Source organism: Uranotaenia lowii, chromosome 2, assembly GCF_029784155.1.
Source record: "Uranotaenia lowii strain MFRU-FL chromosome 2, ASM2978415v1, whole genome shotgun sequence".
NCBI lineage: Eukaryota > Metazoa > Arthropoda > Insecta > Diptera > Culicidae > Uranotaenia > Uranotaenia lowii.
In genome coordinates, this window is record NC_073692.1 from 61,731,408 (window position 1) to 61,752,350 (window position 20,943).

At 34.1% G+C, this 20,943-nt stretch overlaps 2 protein-coding genes across 3 annotated transcripts in view; both read left to right on the forward strand.

Moving 5' to 3' along the window:
• LOC129741457 (transforming growth factor beta-1-induced transcript 1 protein-like) overlaps window positions 1-20,943 on the forward strand; it is a 53,112-nt gene that overhangs the window by 13,437 nt on the left and 18,732 nt on the right. The window contains exon 2 of the mRNA XM_055733193.1: window positions 5,468-5,730. Within this exon, the coding sequence (XP_055589168.1) occupies window positions 5,468-5,730 (263 nt within the window). The remainder of the gene's footprint in view (window positions 1-5,467; window positions 5,731-20,943) is intronic.
• LOC129747135 (peroxisomal acyl-coenzyme A oxidase 3-like) overlaps window positions 15,445-20,943 on the forward strand; it is a 67,997-nt gene continuing 62,498 nt past the window's right edge. The window contains exon 1 of one of the 2 annotated variants that reach the window (XM_055741170.1): window positions 15,445-15,949. The gene's annotated coding sequence lies outside the window, so the exon portion shown is untranslated. The remainder of the gene's footprint in view (window positions 15,950-20,943) is intronic. The other variant, XM_055741173.1, reaches the window with a different exon arrangement.

Genomic DNA, 20,943 nt, shown 5'->3' on the forward strand with positions numbered 1-20,943 from the left:
AGCCTGACAACCTGGAGTGAAACTATGAATCCTATTCGATTCGAGATACTCGTTTCGAGCTTTAACTCGAATCGAATTAGAATTGGTATTACTTATCTCGTTCGTTTTAACATACTAGATTTCGAGTAATCCAGGTAGTAGATCATCTCGAAACGTTCTTTTCGAATCGAGTTCATTCCAGATCGGTAATGCCAAAGTCGGTCGAATCGAACGAAACTCGATTGTTTCGAGTTCCATAATCCCACCCCTGATAAGCCATTAAATTTCCCTGATTTTTGAAAATATGCCCAAAATCCATCTTCACGTACGTTTCGTCATCCATGAGGATGCATCCGTCGTACTTCGTTAGAACCTTGTTGTATAACTTCCAGGCACGTCTTTTGGCTACTACATTCTGCTTCAATGTTCGTATTGGTTGCTTACCGGCCCGATAAGATCGTATTCCTTCGCGCAGACGAATTCTTCTAACGATCGGCGTTGAATTTATTGGCGATGTCGTAGTCCGACTACTCTGTGTTTGCCTTGATCGTTCGCATCATCTTCAAATGCAGTTTCTGATCCTTAATTCCACTATGACGCTTAATATGAACCTGCTGATCGATACATCTCACATACATCTCACGGAAACGTTTGAGAACGCTGCACGGTCGATTTGACCATTTTTAACGATTTCGCGATTTTTGAACCCGACCATGTCGGATTTTTGACGTGGGTGTTCTAAATTAATTTTCGTCTCGCGGCTTCTATCACGTGTAACTTTGTTGATACAAAACGAATCGTAATGAAATTTTCAGCACTGATTGAGGGAACATTCCAAAACAAAGTACTGTCAAAACATTCCAGATCCGACAACTAGAAGCGCTATGGTATAATAAACAGTGCGGCAGTGTGCACTCAACTACGCACTATTTTGGTGCAGGGAAGAGGGACTGAATATAAACCCTTCCAAAACTACTGTAATAGCCTTAACTATGAGACCAAAAATTACACTAAAACCTCTAACATTAGATGGGGAAGTGTTAAACCTCGAATCACAAGTGAAATACTTAGGCATAGTACTAGACTCAAAACTATCATGGAATCCACAGATAGATCATGTAATCGCTAAGGCTACAACAGCTCTATGGGTCCGCCTTAAAGGAGAAGGGAAAAAATGGGGCTACAGCCGAAAATTATCTACTGGATATTTGCAGCAATTATAAGACCCAAAATCTCTTATGCCTCCTTAGTATGGTGGACCAAAACTATGCAAATTACGGTCCAGAAAAAACTAGCGAAGCTCCAAAGACTAGCAACGCTAGCTATAACTGGCGCAAAGCGAAGCACACCGAATGAGGCTCTTAATGCACTACTAAATATTCTGCTTCTACATCAATTCATTGAGTTAGAGGCGGAACGTAGTGCCTTGAGACTCTCCAAACACAAAACTCTCTATGAAGGAGATCTTACAGGACACTTCAAAATCCTAAAAAAAATTAAATTAAACTCACTTATTGTGAAAAATGATGACTAGATGGAGCCCATTTTCTACCTAGACATATCATACAATTTTTTTTATGAAATTATTTTATCGGCTATATCGGTGAAATTTATATTCTTTGAGAAAGAATATTTAAGAATTGAAAGATTATAGACGGATAGAAGATTAGAATAAGATGAAAGATGTTGAAATTGAGCGGAAGGGTAATTTTAATTTAACTTTTCATCAAAAAATCAATACATATCATACAATGTAACTATCAATGATAGGGACGTGTGGAAGTCAGGTGGACCTGCGGTTCCTCCCAGATCGATCCTATTCTTCACTGATGGATCAAAAATGGATAATAGAACTGGGGCAGGGGTGTTCGGACCTAGACTCAGGATCTCATTTCCTATGGGAAACTGGCCAACAGTATTCCAAGCTGAAATTCAAACAATTCTAGAATACACTTTAGCCTGTTTGAAAAGGGGATACAGGTACACAAGTATCTGCATGTTCTCTGACAGGCTGCTCTCCGAGCACTAAGTACATTCACATGTTACTCCAAACTAGTTTGGGAGGGTATATACGGATGATAGTATTGACGCAAAATTGGCCTCAGCCATAACCTCAAATTTTGACTTGCTGGCGGCCTCACCAGTAATGCTAGGTGCGTTATTAAAATCAGTTGCATGTTTTAAACTAATCATAATATTTCTGAATTGATTAAATTTTTGGACTATCAACAGCTAAACGTTTAAATTCGTTACGGAATGAAGATAAGCCATTTTTTGATAATCAATTTTAAAGGGGAATGTAAAACATTTTCATGTACTGCTTGGTAGATTAAAAAAAGAGTCGATTCTAACTTCTCAACGAGTGTAAAATCCTTCACTGTTACAAAAATGTAAATTAATGGGGCTTTCATTAATTTCCTTTTTTGTAGCAGTGAATGATGTTGATTTTGAAAATAGTCGCCTACATGCTCTGATTATTTTAGACATAACCATAATTCGCTACATCGTTTAAGTGTGCAAAACAGACAGTTGTTATTTCGTTCAGATAAATGATGCTTCTAATTTCACATTCGAATTGAAATCTACGAGAAAGCTGCAAATTCTCAGTACTCATGAAAAGTTTTTTCAATAAAAACAATGCAACTAAAAAAATCTAATCATCTTCCAAATATCAATGCACTTGGCACCCCTGAACACCCAAAAACATCAAAACATGAACAGATGTTCTGCATCGCTTTCCACAGGGCGAATTTGTCAATATTAGTACCGGAAAATCGCGTTTATCATGCGCCTTTCTCGAAAACCCATTCTGTTCTTTCATGGTTTGAGATTAGGGCTGAGGCCTTCTGCTAAGGTGGTGTTCAAAGATAGTAGATATAAAGATACCCAGCTCTTTACATTTTTCATATAAATTCCAACAGACATTCTTTCTACCAACATTAACACCACCTGCTGACGGAAAAGGTCATCATTTCTCACAAATTGTGTTTAGTGATCGTAGCGTGCAGATCATGATGCACTCTGATATGTTTTCAATCAATGTAAAATTATTCAAACTGCACTCTGAAGTAATTTGATTAAATATTGCAGAAATAAATGCGACTGACTCAGTAAAATTGAGCTAACCGCATTCAGATTCATCGATTGTGAAAATACCTTAATTTAATAATGAAAACATTAACATTAACAATGTTTTGATTATTTGATCAACAATGAATAGAAAAAAGTGTATAAACAAAGTTATAATTTAAGAATATTTAACATTTATAATTTATGAACATAGTGAAAAGTTGAATTTTAAGCCAGTCTCAGCGCTTAAAACTTCTTAAGATTTTATTTCTGGATTCCCTCAATGTGATAACATTCCTACCTTTTCATTTCCACCTGAGGTGTACCGCTACCTTTATTTACTCTTTTAAATTTGTACATAGCACTTCGAAACGTTGAACTAAAATTAAGAACTAAATTTAGGTAAATGGCCAGCAAGGAAATCAATTAGAAAAAATCCAATACTCAAATTGCTGTATGATAAAAACAGCTGGACCAACTAATACAACTATGGCATTTTAGTTTACCTGAAGTGTCGTGTTAAATTTTGAAGAATATTATTTTATTATTACTTTTGCAAATTTAGAGTCTTCTTCAATGTGAAATAATCAGGCTGATATTATTTTTTTTTTTGAAAATTTGGATACTGTGCAATCTGTTGCAGTCACAAAAAGCGATTGGCGAATAGAAAAATTAAAAAAAAAACTGATTTAAATAGGTACTGTTTTGAAATGTGGCACAAATGTCACAATCCACAAATCTAAAGTGTGCAGTCCCATTTTGTGCGCTGCTCATAAAATAATCCACACCCTCATTTCTCATTAAAGATTTTTGAGTGCAAAAATTAGTTACTGTTAATGGGACTTTTGATTGTTGTGCTAAAAAACTCTCAATTGAGTACATGTGTCCCACCGTGTGATAAAAACTTATTTACATGAGTTTTCTCTGCTAACAGTGTTCAATGTGTTTTAGTTGCATTTCTGCCGTCTGGTGGCGCTTTTTTTTGTCTCCCGGTTTTCATAAGAGTTGGGAATCTTTATATAAACTATTTTTGGTGGTGTTCGTGTAGAACTGTCAATATATCCTAAAAGTTGCACTAAGAAACCTGGCCATGAGGAACAGAGTATCTTTATTCTGGGTACCAGGCCACTGCGGTATCCTAGGGAACGAAGAAGCAGACCAACTAGCTAGGGAAGGATCTCAGGGCCTGTTGATTGGACCTGAATCTTTCTGCGGAGTATCGAGAAGTGCCTTGACTATGGAGCTCAAGAACTGGGAAAGCACCACTATTGTTTCCAACTGGAAAACAGCAACTCAGGCAAAAAGATTCATTGAACCAAGCGCACGACTTTCCAAAAACATGCTGAACTTAAGTAAGCACGAATTAAGTACTTACACAGGCCTCTTGACCGGACATTGTCCAACAAAACAGCATCTCAAAAGGATAAACATAATTCAAAACGATGACTGTCGGTTCTGCGGGTTCGAAAAAGAAACTGCAGAGCATCTTCTATGCAACTGTTGCGCCCTCCTAAATAGGAGAGAGCATGTACTTGGGGCAAAGTTAATAAGCGCACAAGACATATGGTTGCATATCAGCCCTAAGAAGGTTATATCATATATCTTTGATATCATACCCGATTGGGATAAAATGCTTAGTCAGCAACAACTGTCACTCCAATCAATAATACAGGTGAACCTGACAGCATATAGTAACGCAGGGTAAATACCACAATAGATCAACTACTGGCCGCAGTGGGCTCTCCCCTACAGGAAAAAAAAACATTGCGTCCAGATTTTGGATGATCCATGCTTTAAGAACAATTGCTGAAGTTAAAAAGTGAAAATGTGGCTGAATCAAAGCAATCGAAAGATTCCCTTCAATATTTAAAAAAGGGAATTAAAGGTAATCTTTCGATTTTAATTTTAATAGACTTGTTTTTTATACTTTTAATCATTGGGATCAACATGTGATCCTTTGATATGTTACCAAATAAACAAATGCCGTATTTTAGCAAGTTTTTCATTTCATTGAAATTTCAGTTAAATTTAATGATGCTTTATGACAACTGGAATTTATATTTGCTTTGCTATCTTTCACATTCTCTGGATAGGGATTGCATATTTTCAATTTTTGTATCTACATACTTTTGCTCGTTGAAAGTCATCGTGATGTTAGCTGTCTGAAAATCAAACTTCGGAGTGCTCACAAAAAAACTCACCTAAATTTGTAATTTCACACGCTGGCTGTGAATGGCCATAAATGTAGAACGACATTCAAACTAAATCCGATCCCAAGCTATTTTTGGAAAAATCCATTAGGATTTTTGCAATTTGACTCTCTGTCTTTGCCGTGCGTTTTTTCTTCTTAATAATCTGTCTTAAATTGACGTTTCTAGATATTTAATTTTTATTTATTTTTATAATTTACTCATTCCAGGACTGTCGCCAGCCGTTTTCGGGCGGATCGTTCTTCGATCATGAGGGGCTGCCGTACTGCGAGACGCACTACCATGCCAAGCGGGGTTCGCTGTGTGCCGGATGTTCGAAACCGATTACCGGAAGATGTATCACGGCCATGTTTAAGAAATTCCACCCGGAACATTTCGTGTGCGCCTTTTGCCTGAAGCAGCTGAACAAGGGAACGTTCAAGGAGCAGAACGACAAACCGTACTGTCATCAGTGCTTTGATAAGTTGTTTGGGTAAAGAGAGGGCGCGGGTATTTTTTCTTGGGTTTAGCGTTTTTCTGTATCCACGATGTTACTTCAGTCGATGCGAAAGGATCTTTGATTGTCGGATCGAAAAAGATAGTCATCTTGGGAAAAACTAATTTCTGACGAGATCAAAAGGGATTGGGGAAAGCTTAAGTTCGGTATGGAAAATTGTGGCTCCAGGACTACAGAAGTATTCCCCCTCTCTAGAGTATTTTTTTCTCCGAAGAAGTCTTTGTTGATTGGTTTAGTTTATTTAGTGACTGTGTTTCGTTTCGATTCCGATTAAAATGTTTACTTAAAATTAGAGCTGCAAAGATTTTTTTAAGCTGTCGCTCAAAATGGGGACTCCCAAAACATTTCCATAATAATTCATCAGTTTTCACTAATTTTCCATAGAAGAAAAAGAGTACTTTTAGAAGTTTGTTTTGACAAATGGGTGGATTTTTTAGAAGATTTCTACTAAAATAATTTCTTCCATTTGTTATATTCAATCGGAAAGTGCTCTTGTTCTACATTTTTTCTGTTTTTTTTTGTCAAGCAACTAATCACTGAAGCATACGTAAAGTTGCTACTCGCTTTTTTCTTCTAGGATTAAGATACAATCGGAATAGTCAGTCTTTCTTTTCAGTTCACGTAGATCATTCGTACGAATTTGTTAACCTGACAAGTATTGAAATAATTACGTTTGCAACACTTTGTTGATAAGATAACTGGAACTACCTATAGTAAATCAAACTCCCATAATCATCCATCTAATACTAATATGTAACTGAAAGCGATCTTGCAACGTAAACTTTTCTTTATTTTTAAGTCAACCGAAGCAGCTTTTGCAGTGTATTTATTTGAGAAAAAAAAAACAATTATAAACGACGTTCGCATGGATTAAAACAATTAGAAAAGTCATATATTAGAAGAAGTTTCCGTAGAAAGCTAGTTACTTTTTCACAGAAGTCGTTAAAAACATGGAAAAACAACGTAACGAAAGTAACAAACAGAAATGTGGAATTAATATAAAAATTCTAGCGAACGAGTTAGAAAGAAAACAAATCTAAAACTTAAAAATTGCCAACGATATAGAATCAATTAGAGAGAAACAAGTATAGAAACATTAACATTAACGTATTTATCTGACAAATGTTGAAATTGGTAAACTTGTCGGCGCGATTGCAGACTAATTTAAACCTAAGCTTCTTCAAAAGAGAGTAAAAAAAATAAAACAAATCTATAACCGGAACCGACTTATACAGCTGATATATAAAACAAAAACAAATACATTCATCACCCATTGCTAGTGGAAGCCTCATTTATCCGAAACTATCCTTGGAAACAAATGGAATTTAAATTTCTTAAATTAGATAATCTGTAAAACATTTGTAAATCAATAATCGCTGACTGATTTCAATAAAAAAATTATAAATTTTTCATTCATTGAAATGCCTTATTATCTAAACTACAAAAAATACAGTCAAAACTTAAAAGCTAGGCTTGAGTGCATGAGCCCACGAGTTTCAATTCCTTTAAGGGGGGGGTAGGGTCTAACACTTTCAAAAAATCGATTTTTTTTATTTTTTTATTTTCTTATTGTAAAACATTTCAAGAATGTTGTGTCAAATTTTCAAGTCAATTGAAGCAAAACTGTAGAAGTTATAGGCCTTTATCTCCTCCTATCTAATACTGCAAGAAAGCAAGAGCAGAAACTTCAAACGCGTTTTTCTCGAAAGCACATTTTTAAAGTCCGTGGACATCGTCATTTGAAAACTACTTATCCGATTCTTTTCAAATTTGGAACATATTTTCTACATATAAAATACCAGACCCCAACGTTTTTCTTTTTTGATTTTTTTACTTTGGGGAGATTTTACAGGTGAAAAATGGCGGATTTTTAAGTGAAAAATCGTAGTTTTTACTTCAAACAGCCACAAAAATTTCATAAAAATATTTTTAAGTTAAATAAAAACGTTGGGGTCCAGAAAAGCATCTATTAAAAATATTTTGCTCTGATTTTTTGACTTCAGATGATTCTGTGCTGAGATACAGTGTCCACCGCAAATCCTGTTTTCTAAACGGCATCCTCGAAAGTGCTCCGTCACCGGCTCATTTTTCAATATTTTTTTACGAAAAAATTACTAAATGTTCTTTTAACAATGCTTTGTATAATGCAAAAAATTTGAATACATTTGTTTGAACGATAGCTCAAGAAAAAAATCGTGAAAATGGTGTTTTTTTATACCCGTTAGACCCTACCCCCCCTTAAATCAGTTTATCAAATAAAATATTTGAAACTGCTCTTTTGTGAAAAGAGAACTTTAAATTCCACCAAACAAGAACAAAAAAAGCTAAATATAAAAAAATAGAAGCTGATTTTAAATTTATTTAATAATCCAGATTAAGCCTTAATTTTTAAGACCAGAAACCAAAACACTTCAAGAGAGTAAAATTTCAATTTTTTTCAAGAGTTCAACAGGAGTTTTTTTGAAGTATTTCAATAGTATTATTCAATATTCAAAATTCCGTATTCAATAAGTGAAACATGTTTAAACGTTTTGCTTTTTGCTTCTTCTTTTTAATTTTCATATTGGATTCATGAAGAATAATCAAATATTCTAGTAATTGTTTTTCCGCTATATCCGGAAAAGGTCGTGACCTTTGAGAAGGTTTATTTTTGAGCTTAAAAATGAATTTACAAGTGTTGCATTTAAATTTACAGTGTTGCAGAAATATTTAAACTACTTTAAATGGATTTTCACGTATTTTCGAAGGTCAAAATTTGGATTTCAAAATAAATATGAGGAATCAACTTTTTTTTTTAAATGGAGGAATACAAGATAGCTTATGCAAGTTTAAAATAGAAAAAAATGTTCATGAGAATGTAAATTAATGTGACAATAGATGTATTGGAAAAATTTTATGGTCGAATTTCGGAAATTGACCATATACATTTTGTAGATTGGCCCATAGAACTGACCTGTGCAAAATTTCAGCTCAGTCGGACTTGATTTAGGGGTGCTTCAAGAAGCACCTAAGGAGGCTCCAAAGGAAATCGGAAAAATCCAAATTTTTACTGTTGATGCCAACTGACTTAAAATGCATAAAACGTAGAAATCTGGTGTTATTTCGGGGAAAAAATGTTTGTTAAAAATTTACTTAAAAATTTCAAAAATCATGTAATGGGCAACAAAGGTAATCGTGAAAATTTGAATTTTGACTCTATAATATAAAAATGCATGTAACGTTGAGATCTGATGTTATCTCGAAAAAAAAATTTTTTTTGACAACAATCGACTTTCTAGGACATGGTTGGTTTTCCGAAAAATAGCTGGTTGAAATTTTGAAGTCTATTTTTAGCAATTTCTTCCGAGATAACACCAGATTTCGAAGTTTAATGCATTTTCAAATCATTTGGCATCAAAATTAAAACTTCGATTTTCAGATTTTTTGAATTTGATTTGCGTACTTTTACGCTTAAAATCGAAATGCAAATTTCCGAAAAATAAATGTATAAGAAGTGTATTCGATAAAAAATAGAACTTATTGTTTTGTGAATAACTTTTGAATACACGGATGTGAATTAATGAAATTTTCAGCGAAGCCAGCAGCGAATCAAAAATAAATTTGCAGTAAAGATCGTTAGCTTCTTCAAATACTACAGATCAATCTTCCATTTTCTTCTTGTTTATCTCCGGAAAATACCGGTGAGACTTGTCAACAAAATGTAACAACCAGCTGACCGCTAAAGAGTTAGTTTTGCTGTCCATTACGGAATGTTTCAAAACATCTCTTCACTATCAATCAAAATATTTTGCGCAAGATTTTACAACCTTTTTTTTTGTTATTTTACCTGTTTATTATTTAGTCAGCTAGACGAACCTATCAACCAGAATAACTTGATTATCACCAAATTTGGTACACATACAAATTACTTTACAAAGTAGCTTAGCTGAAAATTTCATCAATTTTTATCTACCAATCAAAAGTTATTTACAAATACTTAGTAGTATTTTTTTTAATACTCTCCCTACATAAGTAGGTACAGACCCCGTTCGATTTTGGCAACATTCGTGAAAAACCTTTCGTTGTTAAAAAAAATTCCAAAAAATCGTTTTTTTGTTTTTTTTTAATTTTTAATAAATTAAAATTAATGTTAGTCCAATATCATTATATAAACTTTTATGTATTTATACCCCTTTTGTTCCTAGGGACTCAAATATGTATAAGTAACACTATATTCTTATGAGAAGTTCTTTATAGGATTCAATTATTTTTGTATGCTTAAAACTTCATTGTAGATTTTTTTTATTTTTTCCAACCCTTATCAATGTTTGCTTACTTTTCATTACAAGGCAAATCAAGTGCGATGCAAATAGTTCAAATATCTTTCTGATTTTTTTCGATTTTTGGAGAAATTTTTTTCAATTTTTTAAAAAATTCTTGCTTTTAATTTTTATTTTGTCATTACATTGACTACCTCAGAAAAGTTATAACTGATGCTTGACAATGTAGGTTTGCCTGATGGTTTTCAAAAAAAGCGGGACATTTTGAGAAAAAAAGTGGGAAAGAGCCGAAAAAAAGCGGGACATTGTAAAACGTGTTGGAAAAAGTCATGAAATATATGTACCCAGAGTATATGGGTATTAAAGAGCGGGGCTTTTTAACTTGAATATAAAATTTAATAAATTGACAACTGAGGCTTAGCTCAGTGGGTAGAACACCTGCTACCTAAGTCAACGTTCATGATTTTAAACCGAGGAGTAAACATCGAACATCGAACGAAGTCGAAGCTTTTTCGTTAACTTTATCGTTTGTAGAGAAAAGTGCGAATGTTACAAAGATCTTAAAACAACATTGATTAAAATTTAAAAAAGTAAGACAAGGATAAAAAAAAGATCAGCATTACAAACAGTTTTTTGGTTTTTGTTTTATATAGCTTTCAATAGGTAATTTGGCTTATGATCACAGCAAATAAATAAAATTTTGTTGTTTTACATGAATTTTATATTATATTAATTATTGATTTTTTTTATTGTCTTTAAGCTTGAATTATAAGGTTTGTGAAAAGAGTTTTCATTTCGTAATATAATTAAAATGAATATTTTTTTTTCAAACTGTTAAAGTAAAAAAGTTTTGTTTTAGGGTACAGAAAATCTCAAAATTGTAGAAATTTCATATCAATCCAATGTACAATTTTCCAAAATTCATATAGTGCGAAGTAGAGTAATTTAGTAAGTAGTCAATCACTAGCATTAAATACCCTAAATGAGATTTTTTTGATTATTCTGAAAAGCTACAAATTTCGCCATGCAGCAGTAATAGTAAGTTGCCATAGAGTTGTATTTGACATTTCGTACGCACACTGACTGAGCGTGTACAGATGAGACGGGACAATTAACCTCTAAAACTCTCGGTACAAAAACGGGCAGCCGGTCAACGAACACGGTCGTTTTTGAGGTTAATTGACCCAAAACTGAAAAGTGTTGGTGAAACAACCTGCATAATATCATGAACACTACCAGCGGCAAATAGGGCTATAGCGCATTGAGGAGTTTATAGACAATTGTTTAGACAAATCTTCTCTTGAGTCTAGGTTGGATTCGAAACGGTTACTCTTATTTTTATTTTCGTAGTATTCAGTCTCACGACATAACGAACATAATTCCTAAAATTCACTCGGCCCATTGCATCCGTTCTCCAATTTCTCGGACATCCCACATTCGCCAGATGTGGTCTAACCACCTGGCGAAACGTTCACTTAACGATAATATTTATATCCCCATGATAATAAGATATGAAACTTCAAAAGATGCTCAATCAAATCTTAAAATACAACTATCTATCCAATGTCTGGCAAGAATGAAAAAAGGTTAGAAGATTTGCTTCAGTGTCTGAATAAGGTGCTCACCAACAGATGGCATGCTTATTCCTGGTAGTAGAACGTGTGGAAATTGCTTTATTTTTTATTAGTTTTGTAATTCAGCTGAATTTATGTTAGCATACATTTGGTGGTTTTCAATCGCCGATTTTCATCTTTTCCTTAATAATTTTTTTTTTCGGAACTTAAGCCAAGATGATCGAAGAAGATCCAGAATCTGAATCTAGACGCTTAAATTATGCTTTTTCCCAGCACAAAGTTTCATACTACTCTTTAGCACCAATTTATATGATTTTGAAATCATTTATTTCTTTTTTAACTTAAAGTAAAAAAAAATTGGTAATTACTTACTTTTTGTTGATGTTTCGCAATTTCTTTCACTTTTATCATTCCAATTATACATTTCCATTAAAAGTTCTTTGCTTCAAACTGGGGGAACTTTGATCACTTTTTTCATTAATTTTTGAATATTTTGGAAGAGGTGGATTTTTCGTAATACCTAAAAGCTTTAAAACCCTTACTGAGGTGAGGAGTATTAAACATGATCATTGTTGCAGTAAATTTAAACGACATTAGTGGTTATAATTAAATGTTTGTTACAAAGCCAGATTTCGAGTTTCGGGGTAACTTTGATCACTATGGTTTTTTTACGTACCTCAACATCTTCAAAGTATTGTTTTGATGCCATTTAGCACAGAAGGCTCAAAACATCGATAATTGACGATAATAGTAATTTTTTGTTTGGACCCAATTGAATTTTTCAACGTTTTCTTTCTAAAACAAATATACTCGAAAGATGGACAATGTTGCTGCATACATTTAGGGGCAAAAGTTATAAACATTCCTCAAAATTTTTTTTGCTTCAAAAACAAATAAAATTTTACCTTCATGCAATTCCCTAAGTCTTCGTATTGTTCCCATGTTCATTTTTTCCTCAAACTTAACCATTTTAAAGGGTTTTTAGCCATTTTTTCTATACGGGCTTTTTCATGGAAAATGACCGATTTTTTCAATATCCAAAAATTGTCATAGAATTATCATAAAAATAATACTTGATCTTAACCTCAACCAAGAAAGAAGTTGATCTTTCACATTACACAACCCATTTGCTGCTAAATGCTTTAATTCGATCAGGAGAGATGTTTGTTTGTGAGCCTTTAAAAAGTCGGATATTTTAAGATTTTAAAATTATACTTTAAATAATATAAAAAAAACTCCTAATAAAACTCAAAATTAGCTTATTTGTAGCTCAATTTACAGGCTTTCAAACGTAGTAAACATTTTGCCAGATATTTCAACTTCATACTTAGTAAATGATGATAATCTGCAAAAATTTCATGTTGATCAAAGTTTCCCCAGTTTACGGTACCTTTAATATCAACTTTCCATGCGTGTCATGTATTCAGGTAGTCTTCACAACTTGTGAATATTTAATTACAAAAATCTTCAATCTGATACATTAAATATGTTCAATGTTGAAATTTTATATTATTATGTGATTTGCTAACCTGAAGGAAATGTATCGATGATTATTTGGGATCCTTCCCGCCATCACTATGAAGTAAGAAAGGGGTAGAGTAAGGTTGCCAGATTACCCGGTTTTATCCGGGTTTGCCCGGATATTTAATACAAAATTTAACAAAAGTCCGGTCCGGCCCGGAAGGCTGGATTTCATAGGAAACTTTTTTATCCATGCTCCTAGAACCAAATTTTTTGAGCAAATTTTATTAAAATAAACATGAAAGGATTTTTGAAAGCCTTAAATACACTTTAAAAAGTGCTAATGAGTTATGAACTAATGATTCAAAAAATTATTTATGTTTTTTCCTTGATTTTCTTGATGAATGATAAGTAATTTCTGGGTTTTGACCAAATTTTCTCGGATAATGCCCGGACTTTTGGTCCACAATTAGAAATCAAACGCCCGGATTTAGCCAGGTTTTCAGATAAAATAGCTCGGATTTGTCCGGTCCGGAAACTTGGTGAAAAATTTTTGGCAATCTAAGGATAGAAGCTTCAATTCTCAACACCATTTTTGGCATGAGTCGAGTCTCAAGATTGAATAGAGCAAATAATACAAAATTTTGCATTGGATGTTGTTTGTATACGATAAAGGTTTCTAATATTATTTGAGACCTTTCTCTGTTTCCAATGAGGAATTGTGAAAGCAAAAAAGGGCTATCATTCTCATTTCTCCTTAATTTTATGAATAATTATTCCTCTTCCGCATTCCAGTGGGGACATAGAAAAGGGAGAAGGGGCTTCCATACATACTTTTTTGTATCGCTTTTGTGTATCTTTATAGATACAAAAGAAGAATGGAAATTTGCTTTTCTGGTGTACACGGATGTGTAATATACGGTTCAAAATATCTTCACGAGACAAGAAAAAGTTAGGCAAAATCGTTCAGCTAGCGAGCAAAGAAAACCGGACGAAAATGTTTAAAACTTGGTTTTCTAGTGTACACTAGGGTGGCAATGCATGTATAGTAAAAATCTTATGATCGAATTTTGATAACCGACCATTGAAATTTTGTAAAATGGCCCAAAAATTACTTTAAAATGTAAGAAACTTCGAAACCTGGTGTTATCTCGAGAAAAAAATCCTTAAAAGTCGACTAAAAATTCAAAAAAACACCGATGGAGACCCCAAACGAATTTTGAAAACAAGATACTTAAATTATGATGCCAAATGACATAGAAATGCATGAAACGTTGATATATGATGTTATCTCGAGAAAAAATTTGCCAAAAGTCGACTTTCTGGGACTTAGCTATTGCTCGGAAAACCAGCCGACTGTAAGTGCCAAAAAGTCGATTTTTGATCAAAATTTTTTTTTTAGATAACACCAGATCTTGACTTTTTTTCATTTCTAAAAGATTTGGCATCAAAATTGAAATTTTGATTTCTGAAATTTTCCATAGGTAACTTTTGAAATTTTAGTCCATTTTTGACTAATTTTTTTTTTCCAAAACAACACAAGATTTTGAAGTTCATACATTTAAAAAAATTTGTTTTTGGGCCAATCTACAAAATGTATATGGTCGGTTTTCGAAATTCGACATGTCCCATTTGGCTGCAACCCACACGGATGTGCAATATACGATCCGAAAGATCTTGACGAGACAAGAAATAATTACTTTGGGACCAAAAAATCTACCGTTTGACATACTATAGGTAAAATAGTGCAAAATGCTGAATCTTAGAGTGATATAACTGTTTTAGTTAGTGGAAATTTTAGGACCTTTAGAACTCATTTTGTAATTTTTTTTTAATTGTTTAGATATAAGCTGTAAATTTACAATTTACAAAATTTATAAAAGTTCAATCGTTTATTTATTAAAAATACACTTAGTCAGTTCCACACTTTGTAAAATTTTATTAACTCAAATTCATAGATCAAGTTAATTGCAAACTATTATCTTCGATCCAACTTTCGGCACGTTCTTCTCATTCTCCCATGTCCAGTCCCTCGTTCGTAGCGCACTAACACCAACACAATTAGCATACCATGGGAAACATAAACAAAACCATGCCGGCTCGCCTCTTTTATGCTTTTATTTCCTCCACATGTTTTATTCATTCGATACATTCCGCTCTTTCTTCATTCACCGAATTTTGGCTTTTCCTCGCCTTTCTCGCATTTTCTTTTTGGCATTTGGACGTTTGTTATTTTGATGATCTCAGTTTTTAGCTCTTTTCCTTTTGCCCCGTCTCTCTCACATTTCATCAAATGCTCATCGTAGCGTCGCGACCAAGCATGATTCATGTTTTCCAACCCAACCCAACCCAAAGCGGGACATTTGCCTCAGGTCCGGAGCATTACAGTTTTATAGTTGGGTCAGTTGAGCCTCTCTCGTTGTCCATGTTGGATGGTTTTTTTTAATGTTTCGTGCCGGCCGCGTTTTTTTTCTGTATCTATATTAGTTTTATATTTAGAGTCATAAGTTTTGTTTGATTCTTCTGTTGTTGCTGCTTGCCTGAGAAAGGTCGGGATTGTGTTGGTTTAGTGGAACCCACGTTGTTCTTCTCTTCTGGTGCACTCGAGCTCAAAATTCGCCGGTAAACTGTTGCTAAAATGTTTGTATTGCTTTGTTGGTAAACTTAATTTATGTAGCGTGTAATTTTTGGACTAAAAACGGTTATAAAGGTGTAAAAGTTGCGTAAGGTTGTGTTATAAAAATTTGTGCAATATACACTATCGGTCGATGTGTAGCGGATGATTTATTGGTGAAACCTCGAAAGTGTGATTTTTTATTACCGATTGTGTGAGTTTTTCTACTGAAGTGGATATCGGATGCCGACAGTGCAGTGCTGCTAGGAAGCTTGACGCATTCTTTGGTATGTGATTTAAAAAATCTTTCATTTTTTTTATTGCGATATAAGTAGGTGACACTCGAATTAAAAGACATTGTTGTCATTTATTATCTTTGTTGGTATTTTATTCCAAACTTAAAACAGACCCCAAAATTCTCTTAAAGGATATGATAATCCAATAAGTATTTATTAAGAAATTTTGATCTTTAACAAAATTGGGGAGATCTTTACAGAGTAAATGCAATAGATTTCGAACAACACGGAATAGGTAAAATTGTTTGAAATACATGCACTGAAGATCTGTTACATATATTCGGATATACTTTACTTCAACAGATATACACCACTTAACGGGAAAACGGGAAATACGGATAGCGATATCTGACAACAGAAAACTTTTAAAATTGTAAAAAGTGGCGCTTAACATATCAAAACGGCGGAAAACAAAATGAGTGCTTTCCAGTAAATTTCGCAGAGAAACCTCTACTTCATGCCGTTGATCATCAGAGAAAATTAGAACTAATTCAAATCCATCAATAGATAGCGCAAATATAATCCAGTAACTTTGTCGAAGACATCGATGAACTACAACCAACTATCTGGCCTGCAGTCAATTTTGACCACAAAAGAGTGGTTCCTGGCCCACTGTGCGTCGTCTCGTCACGTTTTCTATCTAGTGGTTCTATATCTTTTTGATTTTTTTTAAAATTAAAACAGTGTAAGAAAAGTTTGTCAGTAAAATTATTAACTACAAATCTCTAAAATATATTTTTTTTGTGCTAACATGTAAGGGAGACGAGGAATTTGGCTTCTGTGATTTTTTTAAGTCATTTTCCCGCTCGTCGTCATGTCCGCTTATTTTTCTTGAATAACTTCGGAGCCGAAAATCGCAAAAACTAGAATTAGCTTGTTGGATGGGGAAGTTAATAATCTTTACGAGTATGTGAAGTAAGTTAAAAAATTACAATTTACGACAAAAACCTGTCAAAAAGTCGTCACGTCACGCTGGATTGTGTCATTAGACTGAGTCAATATGGGGTAAATTTTGAATTTCTCAAACTCGAGATTCTTAATAGCTTCGTTTTGTTTTAAAACTCATCCATGTTTTTTTTTGCAAAATTTTTAAGTAATGTTTACATGAGTGAATTTGTACATTTATGTTTGCATGGGAAAATTCAATATTTTGTTCGGAAAAATCAACATCATTTTTGTTTCTTCTGTGGAACCGAGCCTGGTAATGGGTTTTGGGCCAATTTATAAATTCCCTACAGAAAATTGTCCACTGATCAACTTTTTGCAAGACCGTAACCTCGTATCTGATTATGCATAAAAGTTAGCTGTTAAATAGGGATATGTCTTTTTGCATTGAAAATCAATCAATTCAACTGACAACACTGCTTGTGTCTAGCGAGGTATTGAATGGTCACTTTTCAAAGAATACTGCGATAGGCACAAACAGCGATGTCAGTTGAATTTATAGTTCCTCAATGCAAAAAGACATAACCCTGTTCAATAGCTAATAACTTTTTTTCATAATAAGATACGAAATAACGGTCCCCGACAAAGTTGCTTAGCGGAAAATTTCCTGTAGAGATTTTATAAATTGGCACAAAAACCATAAGCAGGCTCGGTTCCACAGAAGGAACAAAATTGATGTTGATTTTGCCGAACAAAATATTCAATTTTCCCATCCTAACATAAAAGTTCATAAAATTATGGATGAGTTTCGAACCAAAACGAAGTTTTTTAGACCCCAGGGTTTGAGAAATTAAAAAATGACCCCAAATCGTCATATACATGTGCAGTATACCTTAACGGTGGGCATCAATTTGACGCATTTGTAATGTTAATGATAACAACTGCGTATTTTTTTTAAGAATAATAAAAATCAAGCCTACAGATAAACATGGAAGAATTAACAAAAACTTGATATTTATCAACCTTTTCCTGCAAAAAATAAAAAAAAAGGAATAGTATACAATTTGTGGCTGAGATCAAGCAGGAGTTTTTTTTTTAAATTTATCTGCAAGAGAAAAAAATGTGATTGAAAAGATAAAAATGATTTGAAAATTTTTTACCTTTATTTCTAATTGTTGCATACATGATGTCTCAAATATTTATTATAAAGGTTGCTTTATTTAGAATTGAACCAAACTTTTGCTCATATTGTGGCGCTTCTGGTGGACGGATTTGGAAGTTCTTGACATCCACGTGTCGGAAATTTTGTCAGCTTCACGTATGTATTTTTGACATTCCGCAAATCGACTGTACTTCGCAAACAATCAACATGGGAGCCTAAAGAAGGGAAAAAATTGTGCACAGTTTTTTTTAGAAAAATCCATTGTGGTCTGCATCTACGCCAGCGAAACAGCTGACATTGCCCAGAAATGCCGTATGACGTATTATCAAACGGTATAAGGAAACATTGACGGCGATTCGGAAGCCTCAAGCCAATCGTCGGAGTGGAACTGTCAACTGGAAACTGCATGGTAAGATTTTGAAGACGATTAAGAGGAATTTAAATCTTTAGGACAGTGATTTGGCCAAAAAACTCGGTGCTGCCCATAGTACCGTGAGGAGAATTCGACTCCGGGAAGAAATCAAGTCGTATCGAGCTAGCAAACAGCCAAATTGGACCATGAAACAAAATAATGTGGCCAAAATCCGTGCTCGGAAGCTATACGACCAGATGCTAACCAAGTTCGATGGGTGTCTTTTGATGGACGATGAAACTGATGTCAAGACTGACTTCGGGCAAATCCCAGGTCAAAAATTTTCCTTGGTGTCGGCTCGGGGGAATGTTCCAGCCAAATTTAAATTTTTTTTCTGACAAATTTGCACAAAAATGTATGATTAGTCAGGGCATTTGCAGCCAAGGTAAAAAAACGAGTTTTTGTCACAAATAAGACAATGGCGTCGAAACTATACCAAAAAGAGTGTCCAAAAATGAATTCCACCGTTCATTCGATCCAACACGGAGAAAAAAGTATGGTGTATCCAACAATAACCCACTTATATTCAATCATATATCTGATTGCTTCTCGACTAACTATAATTATCAAAATTTTTACAATACGTAAAATAGACAATCTAATTGATTTCGTACATTCAACAATATATGTAATACATTCAACTATGGTTGTAGAATTGATTTTGTGCATTCAACTATAAATATAATAGATTCAACAATAATGAACGATTGATGTCATACATTCAACAATAATCATAGTAGATTCAACTTTCAATAATATGATTGATTTGATTGTAAATATGATAGATTCAATTATAATAATATGATTTGATTGGTCGATTCAACTATGATAATATGATTGATTTAATTATATTTCTATGATTGATTCAATGAGGTCAAATATAAATATTGTAAATTTAAATTCTGTTTATATTGGAAGTTATCATATCTCATCATATCCTTATTTATGATGTTTTTCTTCAGAATAATTTGATGGCAACGTTTTATTTTTTTTAATTCATTATTTCTGCATTTTGCATCTAGTTCGTTTTAGCCGCCCCGATGCTAGAAACGCTGATCGGAAATCCCGATATCCACGTCCTGGTTCTCCAGCTGTTGTTCTTGATACATGGTTGACCAGCAAATTGTGCGTCTTAACTAATTGGTCCCGGAAGACGACTTTAGAAGTCGGTGCTTCTGCACCCGGCGAAAATCCACTCAATATCTTGACATCAATCTATTGTTCGCTTTACCGACCTTACTGACTTACAAATACAATTTTCCTGTGGGATCTTGCCATGATCACGTAAAGAAACGTCGAGACTCACGTCAATTTCACGGGCAGCCAGAGTAGGTGTACCTTTACCAATTCCAGGAACTGTTGGCCTACTTCACAACCCCTGCCAGGAACAGGTGGAACGAAATGTTTCTTCATTGCCGGAGAGCGCTTGCGCTTTGTCACCGATGTCAGGAACTGCCGGCTGAGCCCTAAAAACTGCACCACGCTCGCTGCAGGGAACACGTACTGGTCTCACATCTACGATTTTTTTTTCAATTTTTGCTGATGAACACGGATGAACACTAAAGTATTCAAGTATCAAACAATAAATCATAAAAAAATAGTTGAATTAACTATATTTATATGTATGTATGTATGTATGTAGATAATCCACCATGGGTGCACGGATTCACCGCAGTTTCGCCAACGTATGTGCTAAATTGCATTCTTTAGATTATAAGTTCGGCCAATCTTCAATGCAAATTTGCACATACCCGACACCATGGCTTCGTGTGAACTGTCATGTAATGAGTGAATTTCGTGTATGTGTATGTCTTATTTGTAGAACGAGCAAACAGTTTCGCAACCGTAAAAAATTCATAACATTCTCAGTGCTATGAATCTTCGACAGGTATTCCGCATGCGTGTAGATACCTGCCCAGCTGGCAACTGATTGAACGTTCTTATATCATATAATCAATGAATGAAATAGTTATACAACAGAATAACCTCACCTTTATACCCAACTTACCTCAAGACACACTAAGCTTACCTTTAGCTGTAACCGACCTTAATCAGTATCATAGCCATATTTATTTCCATCTGATCTCGTTGCCGCACTTCATTAATTACCCCACATTTACTCATGTTTACTCTTCACATGTTTTTGCTCTTCTTTTTGGCATCTCATTTAATTGGCAAATTCTTTCCAGAGCTATTCTTTTAGCCACTGTGCCCAATTTCCTTCCTCTGTTGACTTTTTTTTTCTCACTGAAAACCTTTTTTTGCCTTCTTTCTTGCCTTTTCATTTTCTTCACCATCAATTCTCTTACACTCACAATAGGTGACGGAAGCGAAAAGCGACCTTATCACTTCTGCCAAATCATAAACCAAAGCCACTGCTCGCCTTAAAGCAAAAATTTCTTTCACTGACCGTTCAATTTCTACAGAATTTCGCTGGTTGTTTACTTGTGAAATTATGTAATGGATTCATTTCACTTCAGAATATCAATTAAATGCACTTTACAACACATAGTAACGCATCGGACT